General features: G+C 34.2%; 6 protein-coding genes across 6 annotated transcripts; 2 read left to right on the top strand and 4 right to left on the bottom strand. All coding sequences in view use genetic code 12, as the record gives it.

Annotated features, from left to right (window-relative positions):
• Positions 1-25: 25 nt before the first annotated feature.
• Positions 26-2,608, bottom strand: DEHA2F20108g (DEHA2F20108p; the record flags this gene model as incomplete). The annotated part of the gene is made up of 1 exon (XM_461220.1): positions 26-2,608. The coding sequence occupies one exon, from the start codon at positions 2,606-2,608 to the stop codon at positions 26-28; it is 2,583 nt and encodes an 860-aa protein (XP_461220.2).
• Positions 2,609-3,374: 766 nt separating this feature from the next.
• DEHA2F20086g (DEHA2F20086p) lies at positions 3,375-4,475 on the bottom strand (the record flags this gene model as incomplete). Its single annotated transcript, XM_461219.1, has 1 exon — positions 3,375-4,475. The coding sequence occupies one exon, from the start codon at positions 4,473-4,475 to the stop codon at positions 3,375-3,377; it is 1,101 nt and encodes a 366-aa protein (XP_461219.2).
• Positions 4,476-4,656: 181 nt separating this feature from the next.
• DEHA2F20064g (DEHA2F20064p) lies at positions 4,657-7,581 on the top strand (the record flags this gene model as incomplete). The annotated part of the gene is made up of 1 exon (XM_461218.2): positions 4,657-7,581. The coding sequence occupies one exon, from the start codon at positions 4,657-4,659 to the stop codon at positions 7,579-7,581; it is 2,925 nt and encodes a 974-aa protein (XP_461218.2).
• Positions 7,582-7,691: 110 nt separating this feature from the next.
• DEHA2F20042g (DEHA2F20042p) lies at positions 7,692-9,440 on the bottom strand (the record flags this gene model as incomplete). Its single annotated transcript, XM_002770809.1, has 1 exon — positions 7,692-9,440. The coding sequence occupies one exon, from the start codon at positions 9,438-9,440 to the stop codon at positions 7,692-7,694; it is 1,749 nt and encodes a 582-aa protein (XP_002770855.1).
• A 141-nt stretch (positions 9,441-9,581) lies between these two features.
• DEHA2F20020g (DEHA2F20020p) lies at positions 9,582-13,304 on the bottom strand (the record flags this gene model as incomplete). Its single annotated transcript, XM_002770808.1, has 1 exon — positions 9,582-13,304. The coding sequence occupies one exon, from the start codon at positions 13,302-13,304 to the stop codon at positions 9,582-9,584; it is 3,723 nt and encodes a 1,240-aa protein (XP_002770854.1).
• A 214-nt stretch (positions 13,305-13,518) lies between these two features.
• DEHA2F19998g (DEHA2F19998p) lies at positions 13,519-15,702 on the top strand (the record flags this gene model as incomplete). The annotated part of the gene is made up of 1 exon (XM_461215.1): positions 13,519-15,702. The coding sequence occupies one exon, from the start codon at positions 13,519-13,521 to the stop codon at positions 15,700-15,702; it is 2,184 nt and encodes a 727-aa protein (XP_461215.2).
• Between the last annotated feature and the right edge of the window lie 64 nt (positions 15,703-15,766).

Genomic DNA, 15,766 nt, shown 5'->3' with positions numbered 1-15,766 from the left:
ACAAAAATATAACGACAATTCATGATTAGTTGAATTTAATACCTAGGAATGAAGATGAGCTTTTCTCGTTTAATTTGCCTATCTCCTTTATTTTCTCTTCGTATTTCATAATTGTTTCTGTAGCTGTATTAATCTTCGACAGCACATATTCAAGTCTATTCTTCAAATACTTAATGTCGGATAACCTGGAAATCTTATTAATTTCATCTTCAAGTTTAAATATTTTAGTACTCTCAATTGTTATCAAGTTATTATAATAATCTGTCTCATAGAGTTTATAAACTTTCCGGTCATTGATGAGCTCCTTAAATGCCGCTTTATATAATGGTCTACCAGTAGAGATACGTGATAAAACACCCTTCTCACGAGTGAATGAAATTAAATCATGTTTTTCTAACGCAGCCAAGGTTGCTAATGTCTCGTTTGATGATTTAAATAACGAGATCTTACTCAATTCATTATACTCAAATGAGTCATTCTCAGATAAGAATTTCATAATTGCCCACACTTGTGCAGTGTTCCAATTGCTATCAGATTCGTTTGCTACTGTGTTATTCAAAAAGAAGGTGGTTATCTGTTCGGAAGCTTGATTCACCATTTCAGATAATGCATCATTTGCTGATTCACCTGACTTAATACGCCTGATAAATGCTTGCAAATCAAGCATTCTACCTCCTAATGGCTCAATATATTTGTCAAGAGAGTCAGGATTCATTAAACTAGGATCATTCAATTGATTCCAAACATATTGCTTAGCACTTCTTTGGGATGCATCCGATAAGGAAATCGTCTTAAAGACCTGGTTAGGCAACGAATCCGTTAAATGCTGAACCGATCCAACATCATGAGTAATGAATATAACATGCGACATGTTACTTTGTACTAACAGTGACGTCCACTCAGCGATAAGCTTATATATCATGTCATTGTTGCCATCAGATTTTCTTTGAAAATTATTGACTACAATAATAGGTTTCGCCTCAGGATGTTGCTGTAAGTAGTCTTCTTCTTTGATAATTTCTTCTTCAACAGAAATACTTGGTTTCTCATCAGTATTATTTTCAGTCTTTCTGGTGCGCCTCTTTTGTTGCTTAATAGTATCATTCCTATAGTCTTCGTAATCTGAGAGAGCAATATTCCTCAAAGCTTGCGTGGTCAACAGGAACATATTCTTTAATTGAGTTTCCTTTGATTCACTCAAGCCCGACTTCTGTCCCGTCAAACCCTGGACACCCAAATCTACAAATTGAGAAATGGAGTTAGTCCAGGTAAAAACAGGAAAATATCCTAACTGGCGAGCAGTCGTTTTGATTAGACCATTGTCCGATCTTGCCTTTACTAAAGCATCACAGTCAATGTAAAGAACTTTACGTTTTAATTTTTCGTCATTATTCAACGTGTGATCTAACACAAATTCTTCCTTCCCTGAACCCTTTGGACCTTTTACAACGATGAATGTATTAATATTTTCATATATCCATAATTTCAATTGCTTAATCTTTTCAAATCTTTCATTCCACAATATATTGATATTTTCAGAATCTTCAGAAGTAACTTCTAAGTCCCCTTTTCCTTCATACACCTGATTGAGTTTTTCATCAATATAATCATAACTATTGTTTAGCCATTGAACGAGGCTACGATAAGGATAATATACAACTTTAACGTATCTGTTATCTTTGTAAGTTTCCAAAGAATACTTGTGTGTGATATGCTGCTCGATAAATAATTGTCTAATCGGGTCGAAAATAAGCACAGCAAGTGTAGCAAGAAGGGCAACAATAGCTGGGATTGTAATCTTTTGATGGTTCACAATAAAATCCATAAGATAGTTTACACGTTCAATTGGAATATATTGCAAATGTAAAGTTGTCATACTCGAATTTAAGCTAATACCTGTAATACAGTTTTTAGCACAAACTGCTGATCTGAGATACTTAAAAATAATCGTAGCTGTAGGGTTGGAGCTGGATACGGGGATTATATCAACAATCAATCCATACCTTCTAAATAAAAGGTACAACTCTTCTTCTGTTAAAGGATCACCTTCAAATATTACTTTAAGTTTTGGTGACGGGTATCGTCTTAAATCCTCAATCCAAGGGGTACCCTTAACTTGATAACACTTAGGAAATTTATTCCAGAATAAGTTTTTCACATAATTAAATATATTCTTATTATGTTGAACTTCATTCTCTTCTAAATTAGACACAATTTGATTAATTAGCTCCTTGCATGTAGTTTCTGGTGGAACCTCAAACTTGACAAACGCCCCTGCATCTCTCTTTAAAGGAACAAATTCAGATATTTTTGTATTTTCTGGTAATGGATTACTATCTGTGCTTGACAAGTCTAATACCTTCTGCTTTAAATCATCTGTGGTAACTCGGTTTTGAATTGGCGATAGGAACTTGCGCTTAAGCGAAAGACCAGATATTGGCATTGGATATATATGATCAAAATACAACACCACTTCCAGTTGTTTTTCATAATCTAACACTCCTGTTGTTGATGCAGATTTGTCAGTTTCTAACCTATCTGCCTCCTTTTTTAAGTCTTCCACATCAGATGCATAATTTCTGATAAATGGCCTTTGATAACCTGACATATAATGGCCGCTCCTAACAGACCTTGTAAGTAGTCTTTTAGCTTGCCATCTAATCATGTTAAACTAATTGTCCAAGAATTACTTATCAATTTCTATCTTTTCAAAAATAATTAGATACAAAAGAAGTAAAACACATTAGTAGCTGAGATTGCTTATCGGTCGCACTTTATAGTGTGGCAATTCATAAACAGCAAAACAACTACTGAATTCAAATTTACACGTATTTCTACAATTATTAAAAGATGTATCAGGCTAATTATAGCTGGCAATTAACAATCGCCAGTTCTACTCCCATAGCGTAATTTTCCTATTGTTACTGAAGAGTAAAAGCCAAATTAGCTGTGAAATCATTTATCTAGGTTTCTCTTTGAATCATTATACCACGGAGGAAAAGGTATAAGGATCTTCGAAGAAGCCAACTATATACAGTTGCATTCTCATATATATATATATATATACTTCAGTTGAAGTTCAAAACTGCTGACAGTTCCAATAGTCAAATAAAATGCAAAACAGAAGAAAATGGGTAGAAAACAAAACGATGAATGAAAACGTTATTATATTTCGTTTATTAGAAATATATACTAATTCTATCAACTATATTGATGTATTTGTAGAATAAAGAAGAAAATGTTTAATATGAAGAAGTATAAAGTTTTTTTCAGAGTGGTGAAGTCGAGTTGATAGATGCGGGTAACACTCATCATATTTCTATACAGTCAATAAATAGGTTGTATATTACATATATATAGGGTTCGAGCTCATATCAATCGACGGTAGAAGAAGGGATCGTTTCACTGAAACCTTTCAAGAAATCACTTGTCCTTAAAGGTCTGACTTTAGGTGTACTTTCAGGCTCAGTGTCCTTAGTCAATTTTTTACCGTCTTTATAGTTATCTCTAATGAATTCTCTCATAGAGTTCAAGGCAGCTTCTCTGCAAAGTTCTTTCAAATCAGAACCACTAAAACTTCTAGTATTAGAAACAATAGCTTCCAAATCGAAATCATCTTCATCTAGCTTAGAATCTTTCAATATCTTATTGAGAATTGATCTTCTTTGGGATGCATCTGGTCTCCCAATCGGAAACTGTTTTGGTAATCTTCTCATGAAAGCCTGATCTATATCTTCACGTCTATTAGTTGCACCCATCACCATTATTCTTCCATTGGACATTAATCCATCCCATAAGGTCATAAATTCGGCTTTGATGATGGAACTCACTTCATGATCGTTTGATGATCTATCTCTCAAAAAGGAATCAATTTCATCTATGAATACGATACATGGCTGCAACTTATTGGCAAGCGAAAAAATAGCGTCTACAATCTTGTTTGACTCCCCATACCATTTGTCCATGATGGTGGACATTCGGATCAGCAAGAAAAAGGCTCCACTTTCTTTCGCAATTGCCTTTGCGAGCATTGTTTTCCCACAACCTGGAGGACCATAGAATAATACACCTTTTGGCGACTGCACCAATGACAGATGTGCAGCAAATAACTCTGGTTCAGTTAAAGGTAAAATAACTGCTTCTCTTAGTTCGTCTATAATATCTTTTAACCCTCCAATATCGCCAAACGTAACCGAAATATCTTCAGGTGTAATTAGACAGCTTAGTAACGATTTCTCATAATCATTAAATGTAACATTCTTTAATTCTGGGTTTGTGGCTTGCATCCTCCGTAATACACCTGTCCCCTTTTTCTTAGATTCTCTGTTCTTGACTGAACCTTCTCCAAGTGACTCGTTAAGCAAATGATTCATTATATAATACATAGAGAGACCAGCTCCCGTAAGGAGAAATAAGTCTCCTAAAAACTTAATATCAAATTTGAATTTACCAAGGTCTATCTTAAATCTATTCATTATATATTGATTGCCACTATGGTCTTCAATATAGAAGGCTATTTCTTTATATATTCTGTTCTGGCCGAGGACTATGAACTCACAACTGAAATGTGCACGACTATAGATAAACTGAAAAATTATTAAGACGAGATGACTTGATCGATTTGATAGACACTAATAATTGCAGAACGAGTCTCAGATGGCAGTAAATAGGTCAAGAGGAGATGATGAATCTCACGAAATAAGAATTCCATCTCTGATTATGGATCAAATAAAAACCAAAGAAGATAAAGGGGATTATGTTGATGATGGTTCCAGATATACAAAGTTTGATCATAAGATTAATGATAAGAAAAGAAAAGTAAAACCAATATCTAGGAAAGAAAAAAGACAACAAGAGAGACAGTTAAAGAAACAGAAGAAGAGTAAACAATTATCAAATAAAAAGCCAGCTACTATGCAAGCTAAAAATGTTAAGGCAGAACTGAAGAGGGATGATCTTCTAGCCGCACTACGTGCATTGAAGGAAGCTAAGAATGTACAGAAAAGCTCTAAGGATCTGTCAATTAAGATTGTCAAAGCAGACGACCTAGAAGATGACGAATTCAGTGAACAAGACGTTGATGATTTTGGTGGATTTAGCGAGAATAATGATGACTTTGATGATGATAGCATAGGTGAAGAAGATTTTGACGAAGAAGATTTTGATGAAGACAGTTTTGATGAGAGTAATGAGTCAGATGACGAAGATCCATTGGCCAAGCTTAAGAAATTAAAGGAAATGAAGATGGCAAAAGCGAACGGAGAGATATCGAAAGCTGAAGACCCAATTGCTCAATTGAAAGCTTTGAAAGACAATAAAAGCAAAGTAAATAAAAATAAGGACCCAATAGCGCAATTAAAAGCATTAAAGGAAGAAAAAAAAGATAAATCAAAAAAGGATACGAAGTTGAAGAAGGAAAAAGAAGCAACATTTGTATCACCCCATGATCGTGAGTTGATGAAGCGTGATGAAGACGATATGGCATTTTATGCTAAAAAATTAGGTTTGAAGAATGGGAAGAAATCCAAATTACCAAAATCAGGCGAGGATGACGGAATCGATGGTTTGCTAGATGGGTTGGATTTAGATTTCATGGATGACGAAGGATATGCTAGTGACAATAAGCGTGAAAAGGAAACCTCGCATTCTAAATCTAAACGTGAATCAAATCTTCCATTCTCTTCGGATGATGATATAAGTGAGGGAGATTTTGATGATGATGACGAAGACTTACATGGCGAATCAGATGAACTTTCAGATTATGATGACGAAAAACCTCGCGTCAAAGAGAATCCATATATTGCACCTGTAGCTAGTAGCGCTAAAGGGGATGATTCTGAAGACGAAGAAGGAGCTCCAAAAAAATATATCCCACCAGCATTACGTCGGAAGTTGGCATTAGAATCAAGTGAGATTTCTCCCGAGGTTATGGCATTACGCAAATCTATTAAAGGCCCATTAAATAAATTATCTGAAGCAAACATTAATTCAATTGTTAATGAAATCAGCTCTTTGTATTTGTCAAACCCAAGGCATCTAGTAAGTGAAAATTTAACTTCTATTGTATTAGAAAGTATCGTACAACAGGGGAGATTATTAGATACGTTTGTTTATTTGCATGCTACTCTTGTGGTTGCTATTTATCGTTTACAAGGAGTTGAATTTGGTGCGCTTTTCATTCAGACTTTAATTGAAAAATTTGATAGCTACTATGACCAACCTACTAAAGGAAAAGAGATTTCTAATATTGTCTCACTCTTATCTGCGGTTTACACTTTTCAGTTAGTTTCATCGAAGTTGCTTTATGATGTAATTAAATTTTTAATTAATGATTTAAATGAAACGAATGCGGAATTGTTATTAAGAATAATTAGAAATTCTGGAAATCAAATGAGAACTGATGACCCAACAGCTTTGAAGGAAATTGTGTTGTTGACTAATAATGTTTCCTCTTCTATGCTGTCGGAGAAATTGAATACAAGAACACAATTCTTGTTAGAAACTATCGCATCCTTGAAAAACAATAAATTGAAAAACACTAATGAAGCAAGTCATCAATTGACTATCACATTGAAGAAATTTTTGGGTAGTGTTAATAATAATAAATTTAGCGACCCAATCCAAGTTACCTTAGATGATATTCATAATGTAAATACAAGAGGTAAATGGTGGTTGGTTGGTTCAGCTTGGAAGGGACATGATTCCATTCAAAACAAAACAGAATCAACTTTCAACGAAGAAGCGGTAAATGATATATTGGACAATACTGAACCAAATTGGATGGAATTAGCTAGGTCTCAAAGAATGAATACTGATATTAGAAGAGCAATTTTCATTTCAATCATGTCAGCTAATGATTATGTTGATGCTTTAACGAAGTTAGATAAACTAGCATTAAAGAGATCACAAGAGAGAGAAATTCCTCGAGTATTGATTCATTGTACGGGTATAGAGCCAGCTTGGAATCCCTATTATGGTGTTTTAGCTAGTAAGCTTTGTGATAATCATTCAAACAGAAAAACCTTTCAATTCATGCTCTGGGATTTAATCAAAGACTTTGAAGGTACTGATGGTAATGGATCTGATGAAGAAACAGATGACTTCTTGGGTTTTGATACAAACGATGAGGATGACGAATCGAGATTGAAGAGAATTTCGAATTTGGGAAGATTTTTTGGTTATTTATTAGCAGAAGGCTCTTTACCATTACATATCTTGAAATCTGTTAATTTCTTGATAGCATCAAATGATACTGTTTTATTTTTGGAGTTGATACTATTAGTATTTTTAGATCATGTTGGTAAAAAATCTCAGATTAACTCTGTTGGAGCTGGGTTGGCTGGGTCAAAAGCAGGCAAGAATATGTATGAGCAAAAATATGATGATAAGATACTAATTGAGAGGCTAATAAAAGCCCAGGAACAGCAAACTTTATTGAGAGGTCTTCAATATTTCTTACAGGACAAAGTTAAAGCGAGCGATTTTATAAGTGGGAAAAAGCAACGTAGAAGGATTGAATGGGGTGTGGATGCTATGTGTGATATTATAGATGAATTTTTGAAAGCTGGTGATGATCTGTAAATAATGTGTAATATAGTATCAGCATTTATAGAAGTATATATAAAATATATTTTGCATTTTATTATGTGACTTTCTAATATGTACAAGATTATTTACATGTAAATGACAATTTATTCTTCCAATTCTAATATTGCAATACTTTCGACATGTTTAGTTTGCGGAAAAAAGTCAAACCCAACTATGTCTTGGATTTTGTATCTGCAATTATGCTCCGATTGAAGATCGTCGAAATCTGCAAGATCTCTAGCTTGTGTGAAAACGTTACAACTAACATAAATAATCAATTTCGGTTTGAATTCTAAAAGTTGCTCCATAAACTTTTTATTTGACCCTTTTCTAGATGGGTCGATTATAACTATTGAATCTTGACCAATTATTCCAGAATTGATGAATTCCTTATTGGTAAATATAGCATTTGCATTTCCTTCAATAAATTGTATTCTCTCTGGAACTGATAGTCCGTTTAATTTCGCGTTATGAACCGCATGTTCTATTGATAATCTTGAAACTTCTATTCCAAAAACTTTGCCATCTTCTGGGATATCTTTAGACAAAGATATCCCAAAGAAACCAGAGCCACAGTAGGTATCAACGATATATTTAAATGAATTTGGTTTCTTGTGAATCTGAAACCTAATGTAATCTAAGACGTGTGACAATATGCTGTTATTATTCTGAAAAAATTCTGATGCTGGAAATTGGAAAACAAAATCGTCTATCTTTTCAGTTATAATGTTTTTATGGCTATTGAGACATACACGTTCATATTCCCCAGTCTGATGATTTATCCGAATACTATCTCTCAACAATAATGTTGCACCCCGGGAGGCTCTTGTTTTGGAACTAGTATTCGGATTCCCTATGGCTTCCATTAATTTCGATCTCACGTTGGCTCTTGCAGAAGGTAAAGCTCTATTCACAGCTGGTGAAGCAATCGGACAATACTCCACATCTACCGTCTGTTTCGTAGGATTAACATGATTAAACCCAATATTGATATCATGACCGCGACCCTTTCCTCCAGATGATTCATAATGAGGCGTCAACTTCGTTCGATATGCGTACTGCATTGGTGATTCTATTATATTTCCAAAGTCTTCATTATACTTCGAGAATAATCTTGGAAAGAAAAAATTATATGCCCTCTGTATAACTGCTTTCTTGAACTTAAGTTGTTCCTCGTAATGAAGCATCTGAAATTGACAGCCTGAGCAAGTTGAAAATTTATCACATATCACTAACTCATCTTTACGATTACTATCTGTAGATCCTGAATTCAATACTTTAATTAATTCAGCTTCGGCATACAACTCATGATGCCTTAATAATTTGATTGCCACCTTATCTCCCACTATAGTTTTCGGTACCTTAACAACTGTATATTTATCTTCAATTTGATTTTGACCAATGATTTCAGGGGTATATGCAGATTTTGGGACAATAGCCAAACCGTCACCCTCTGATGTCTGGAATATAATACCTATATCACTTAATTCAACATTCGGCCTGTTCCAAGAATAAAGGAATGCTTCTATCAATGTATCCATATTTCTAATGGAATCAAATGTTAAATATCCATCATGCTTCTTCAATAACTGATTAATTTCCAATATTAAAATATTTTCCCTCGATGTCTTATCAACAGTATCCCTTTTCGTTCTCTTAGTGTATCTCTTGATTACCTTAGGTACACTGTGGTTATTCGTAGTTGGAAATGATGTTTGACTTTCATCTATTTGAATGCTTCGTGAATTGAATATTTTCTTAGATGTGATAAATGTCCGACCAGAAATACATCGGAACCCTAAAAATCTACCAAGACGTCGAAATTCTTGGAACTTTCTCGAACCTAGAGACATAGCATTCAAGTAGGTAATATCAAGTAGCTTCACCTATAACAAGACTCTCATCTTACTCTTAAAAATTATAATTCACGTGATATATTAAGAAATAATTTTGCAACTTATTTTGGAATATTATATAATCTACTATATATGACATTAAGCAACTGACACACTAGCATTAGCAATAGGTACTTCCTCTTCGGAATAATCTCTCAAATCTAATGTAACTGTTTTGGAGCTGTTTTCTCTTTGTTCTCTATATATTCCAACTAACGCATCTGATCTTTCGAACAAGGAACTCTTCAAAGAAATTACAATGAATTGGAAGTTAGGACCAGCATACTTTTTTATGTAATTCGCAATTTTGTTAACATTAGAGTTATCCAATGCAGCATCAACTTCATCTAGAACAAAGAAAGGTGAAGGTTGGAATGAATGAATAGCAAATAATAACGCAAGAGCTGCTATGGTTTTCTCACCACCAGATAATAAATCCATATCTCTGAAACGCTTCATAGGAGGCATAGCATGATATTTTATACCAGCATTATAAGGCTCTTCTTCATCTTCTAATGTTAGATAAGCAGACCCTCCAAGAGGGGATGTGGATGATTTGGTCAATTCCTTATAGATAAAATCAATTTGGCCCGATATATGACTGAAAGCCTCTGAAAACAATTCGTATCTCTTTTCTTTAACCGTATTAAATTTCTCTACGATTTTATTTTCTTGCTGTCTGACTTTAGTAAAGTCTTTATCAAAGCTTTTCAATTTGGTTTCAACCTCCTTGAGTCTTTGAACAGCTTTGGCATTGGGTGTTAACTGTTCTATATCTTCAATAACTTGCTCTAGTCTAGCTTTTAATTCAGCTTCAATTTTTGTATTGAATGATTCTCTAAGCTTTTCACTCAACAAGGAATAATCAACTTCTATGTCGTATATATCTTTGATAAGCAGGTCAGTATTTTCACTAATAGAGATCGAGTCTAAAAGACCGTCCTTCAATGGCAAGTTAATAGACTCAATCTTGCAATTTTTCAAAATATTAACTCTCTCGGTATCTACTTTTAGAATAGATTCTTCCATACTTGTGATTTCCTTATTCAAATTTTTTAATTCATTGTTAGAGTCGTTAACATTATTTTCCAAGGATTTTGAAACTTTAAGCATGGAATTTAATTCAGTTTCTAAGTCTTGTTTCTCTGATTGAAGTACCTGTAATTCAGCTTCGAGGTTGTCAATCCTTTCCTCAATACTTTCCTTCTCAGATAAAATCCCTCCAACACTTTCTTCTAATAAGTTTAATTGTTGTTGCATCACAGATTCTCTACTTTCTGTTTCTGCTAACTTTTCTTTTTCGAAATTTAATTTGTTAGATAAAGTATCAATTGCCTTCAAATATTGAGTTCTCTCTTTTGCTCTAATTCTTAAGGTAGACCCATGCAAGTTTTCATAGTCTTCAATACCATTTTCATAGCCAAGTTTCTCACAGAAGTCATGGTACACAGTTTCTTGTAACTGCTTTATTTTTTCCTCTACGGTTCCTATCTTCTGGGAATTAATTTCCAATAATTCAACTTTACTTTCTATATTTACTTCAAATTCTTCTATAAGCTCTTTCTGGAAATTAATTTCAGTTTGTCTGTCTTCTATAACCCTTTCAATATTAGCTTTTTGAGCTCTTAATAATGGAAGTTTATCGTCAAGTTGACTTATCTCATCAGTTACCAAGTTGATCTCAAGCTCTTTTGGTTTCTCGTCATTAAGTTTCGTCAACTTTTCGCTCAAGTCCTCCTTAAGGTTACTTAAACTATTCCATTCATTTTGATCCCATGATAGAGTCTTGTTAGATTTTTGTTGTTGCTGACCACCAGTCATTAATCCAGACTTATGAATGACAGATCCTTCTAACGTAACCATCTTATTATCCAATTTTTTACCAGAACCCCATTTTATACTTCTGGCTACTTCAATATTTTCCACAACCAATGTGTCACCAACAACATATTGTATAGCTTGTTCTAAAGATGTGTCGTCATATTCTAAAATATCAATACCCGGTTGAGCTGAAGGGTGTACTGACCTTAAATAATTCAAATTAAGTGAATCATTAACAATAGAATCTAATGGAATAAACGTAGCAACCCCCGTTCTTCTTTCTTTCAAAATTTCAATACATTTATAGGCTACTGAAGTTGTCTCAACGATAATAGCGTCAAAGTTTCGACCTAAGATGGTCAGAAGTGCTGCCTCGTATTTGTGCTGAGCTGGGCGGACTAAATCGTATACAATTCCTTTTACAGCTCCTTTAGGAAACAATTTTTTCAACATAGTTACATTCTCTCTTAATTTTCTTTGCTTATTAGATTCTCTTTGTTGGGAAGCTAATTCGTCAATTTTAATTAAAATATCACGCAATTGTGAATTCAATTCTAATTCCTGATAGTTGAATTCCTCCTTTTTCTTTGTAAGACTATTTTTATATTCAACTTTCTCTGACTTAAGACTAAGTATATCATTGATTTCACTAGATACTTCCCCTAATTTCGTTTTAAGTTCTGATTGTATAATGCTTTCTAAATCAGATATTCTAGAGTGTGAATTTGTCTTCTGATTACCGTAATTAGTGATCGTTGAATCGATCGAATCTTTCTCATTCAATAGAAGACTTAATTCTTCTTCTAATTGTGACCCTTCGCTAGCCAAGAATTTGGCTCTTAAATTGTCATATTCCTTTTGACTCTTTGGCGATACTGATGATGAACTAGAAGCAGCTACTTTTTCTTGGAAATCATCAAACATTTTCTTGGCTTCTCTCAATTGTTTCTCGATAGATAAGACTTGCTTTTGTTGCTTTTGAACATCATTCTTGAGATCCTTTATTTTATTATTACAGGCATTGATTTTAGTTACCAATGATTTCTTGTTTGCATCTACAGGAATCAAGTTTCGTTTTTCGGAATCAATATTACGAACAAAATCAGATACATTCTTGGAATGGCTCTTCAAATTCAACAGCTTCTTCGAATAATCTGCCATCATATTCTTGTAAGATTTTTCTTCCGTGTTTAACTTCTGCTTCAAAAGATGCAATTCTTCATTTTTACTTTTCAAGTCGCCATGCAATTGAAAATGTTTTTTCTCGTTATGGTATATTTTGTACAAGTTGATCATCTTAATTAAATTAGTCTTATCGATTAACTTCTTCTCGAACGTTTCTTGTTCTATCAACTGCTCCTTGTATTGCTTGGATTCAGAATTCAAGGTTCTTTTTCTCGAGAATACTACATTTGACGACTCATGAGCCTTCTCCAGCTCATCCCTTAAAGTTTCATACTCCTGCTGGTATTCATTAGCTCCACTAATGGTCTCAATTAACTTTGTCAAATCCTTTGGTGATTGCGAGGCAATTTGTTCTACATCACCTTGGAAAACCAAAAAATTTCTTGCCTTGATCAAAATATTCTCGTTCTTCAAGACCATAGAATATTGTAAGGCTGTCACACTCTTGTCGTTTATCTTATATTCACTGCTTCCACTGCTGGTAATAATTCTCTTCAAATTCAATATTTCTCCGTTATCCTTCTCATAAATAGCCATAACATGCGCTTTAGTTGGATCTGGTGATATTTCCTCCAACGTACTATCTAACGCATTCACATTAGTACGACGCCCACGATATATTAAATCTTTCAAATTGTGAGATCTTAAATGAGAAGATTTAACTCCCAAAACAAATGATATAGCATCCATCATATTTGATTTACCAGCTCCATTAGGCCCTATAATCGACGTGAAAAATGATGTACCAAACCCAATACAAGACGTCCCCCTGTACGATTTGAAGTTCTCTAGCTCTAAGCCAACTAATCTGCCCATTCTGAATACTAATAGGTACAATAATTGTTATTTCTGATCTATTTACTTATCATTAATCAATGTTATTACTTCACGTATACGCGTCACATTTTATTCCTCATCCACGCGCAAAAAATCTCCCTACATATAAATGATACATTAATGATACTCCACAATGTAGGGAGTATATTCTTTTTCAAGGATAACGGCACAATTTTGGCGTATATTATCAAATATGACTAGGAATATTGAAAAGGAGCCATTGTTGCTGATTAATAAGAGGGATACTGTATCTCCGAGCGAGTTTTCAACTACTACATGCCCATCATTTACACTGCTCTTATCTAAGTCATTCATGATGTTACCATACTTAACCAAAATGAGTCTGATGGCAACAGAAGAGATCGATAGTGAGAGCGATTCAGATGATGATACAAATCTACCAAATTTACCGTATGTTGCGAATCCAGCTCTGTTGTGTGGTTCGATTATGTCCGCTGGTGAAAAACTTCGTCAATTGAGAATATTGATGAAGGAACATGGAATTGGGGTTTATATTATCCCATCAGAAGATGAGCATCAATCAGAGTATACTGCGGAAGCGGACATGAGAAGGCAGTATATATCTGGGTTTACAGGGAGTTCAGGTTTATGTGTCGTGACACTTGATGATGATAGGAAACTCACTGGAAAAGCGGCGTTATCTACAGACGGAAGATATTTTTTGCAGGCGGAGAAACAACTAGATCTTGAGCATTGGATGTTACTTAAACAGGGAATTGCGTCGTATCCTACATGGAAACAATTTGCTATACAAGAAGCTATTGGAAACAAATTTAGTAATGTTATCTCGTGTGACCCTAGACTTATCAGTGTTTCGGTGGGAGAATATTTTGAAAGAATTCGGGTATTACAGTATGAGAATAAATTCGATTTTAATTTGCTTCTGGAGGTAAACTTAGTTGATGAGGTGTGGGGCAAGGATAAGCCTACGCGGTCGTTGGATCCAATATATGTGCTTCCATTACAGTACTCCGGTGAAACTACCGAGAATAAACTAAACAAGATACGCAAGATCTTGCAGTCCAAAAATAATACTCATCTCGTAATATCTGCATTAGATGAAGTTGCTTGGCTATTTAACCTAAGGGCAGATTCAGATATTCCCTTTTCACCAGTATTCTTCAGTTATGCTTTAGTCACCTTGGAATCGGTTATTTTGTATATCGACAAGGCAAAAATTGATAATGGCACAGTTGAACTTCATCTGCACTTTGCGCATATCAAAGGTTTAACTATCAAACCATACGATGATTTCTATTCAGATTTATCTCAATTGAAATCTACAACGTCTCAAAGCGATTTGCTGATTGTTTTACCAGAAAGAGCTGCTACAAATTATGCATTGTATTCCTACATACCTCAATCATTTGCGAAACAGTCTGTAAAGTTTGAGTCAATCATCTCCAACTTAAAGCTAACAAAAAATAAATCAGAATTGTTTAATGCTAAAATTGCTCAGTTCAAAGATTCTCTTGCTTTTATTTTGTTAATTTCATGGTTAAATCACCAAATTATTGACAAACATCGTGCAATATCTGAATATGATGCAGCATGCAAAATATATTCCATACGATCGAAGCTCCCAAATTTCAAGGGCTTATCATATGAAACCATATCTTCATCTGGCCCAAATGCAGCGGTTATACATTATGCGCCAACAAGGGAAGAGAATTCTATAATTGACCCAACCCAAGTATACTTGTTGGACTCAGGAGCTCATTATTTGGAGGGAACAACAGACATTACAAGGACAATTCTATTTGGAAATCCAAAGGATAAGAATTTAGAAGAGTATAAGAAGTATTATACTTTAGTCTTAAAAGGACATTTGGCAGTTGCAATGGCAAAATTTCCACCTAATTCTAGTAGCACTGGCACTATATTAGACGCCTATTCTAGGCAACCTCTCTGGAATGAAGGATTAGATTTTAACCATGGTACAGGGCATGGGGTTGGAAGTTTTGGTAATGTGCACGAGGGCCCTTTATATATCCTGACAACCGCAGGCGGCGCTAATAGTCTGGATATATTTAAAAAAGGTGCTATATTAACAGATGAACCGGGCTATTATGTTGATGGAGAATATGGGTTTAGAATTGAAAGTGAATTAGAAATAATTGAATCTAATGAAAGAGTTGGGAAAACGAGAAACGGTGACAGTTTCTTGTGCTTCGGATATTTAACCAAGGTACCATTCTGTCGAAAATTAATCTCTACAAAGCACTTAAGCTCTTCCGAAGTAAGCTGGATAAATGAATATCATAAGAGTGTAAGAGAAGACTTTTGTAATAAATTATTAGAAATTGGTAACAAAAGGGCCTATAATTGGTTATTAAATGAAACAAAACCTTTATAATAATGTTCCATACTTTATTACTTAATACATATTTATAGTACACTTATTATACACTTATTGTTCA

Source organism: Debaryomyces hansenii (assembly GCF_000006445.2).
Source record: "Debaryomyces hansenii CBS767 chromosome F complete sequence".
NCBI lineage: Eukaryota > Fungi > Ascomycota > Pichiomycetes > Serinales > Debaryomycetaceae > Debaryomyces > Debaryomyces hansenii.
The sequence above is the reverse complement of the archived record's forward strand: the minus strand, read 5'-3'. Positions and strand labels throughout refer to the sequence as shown.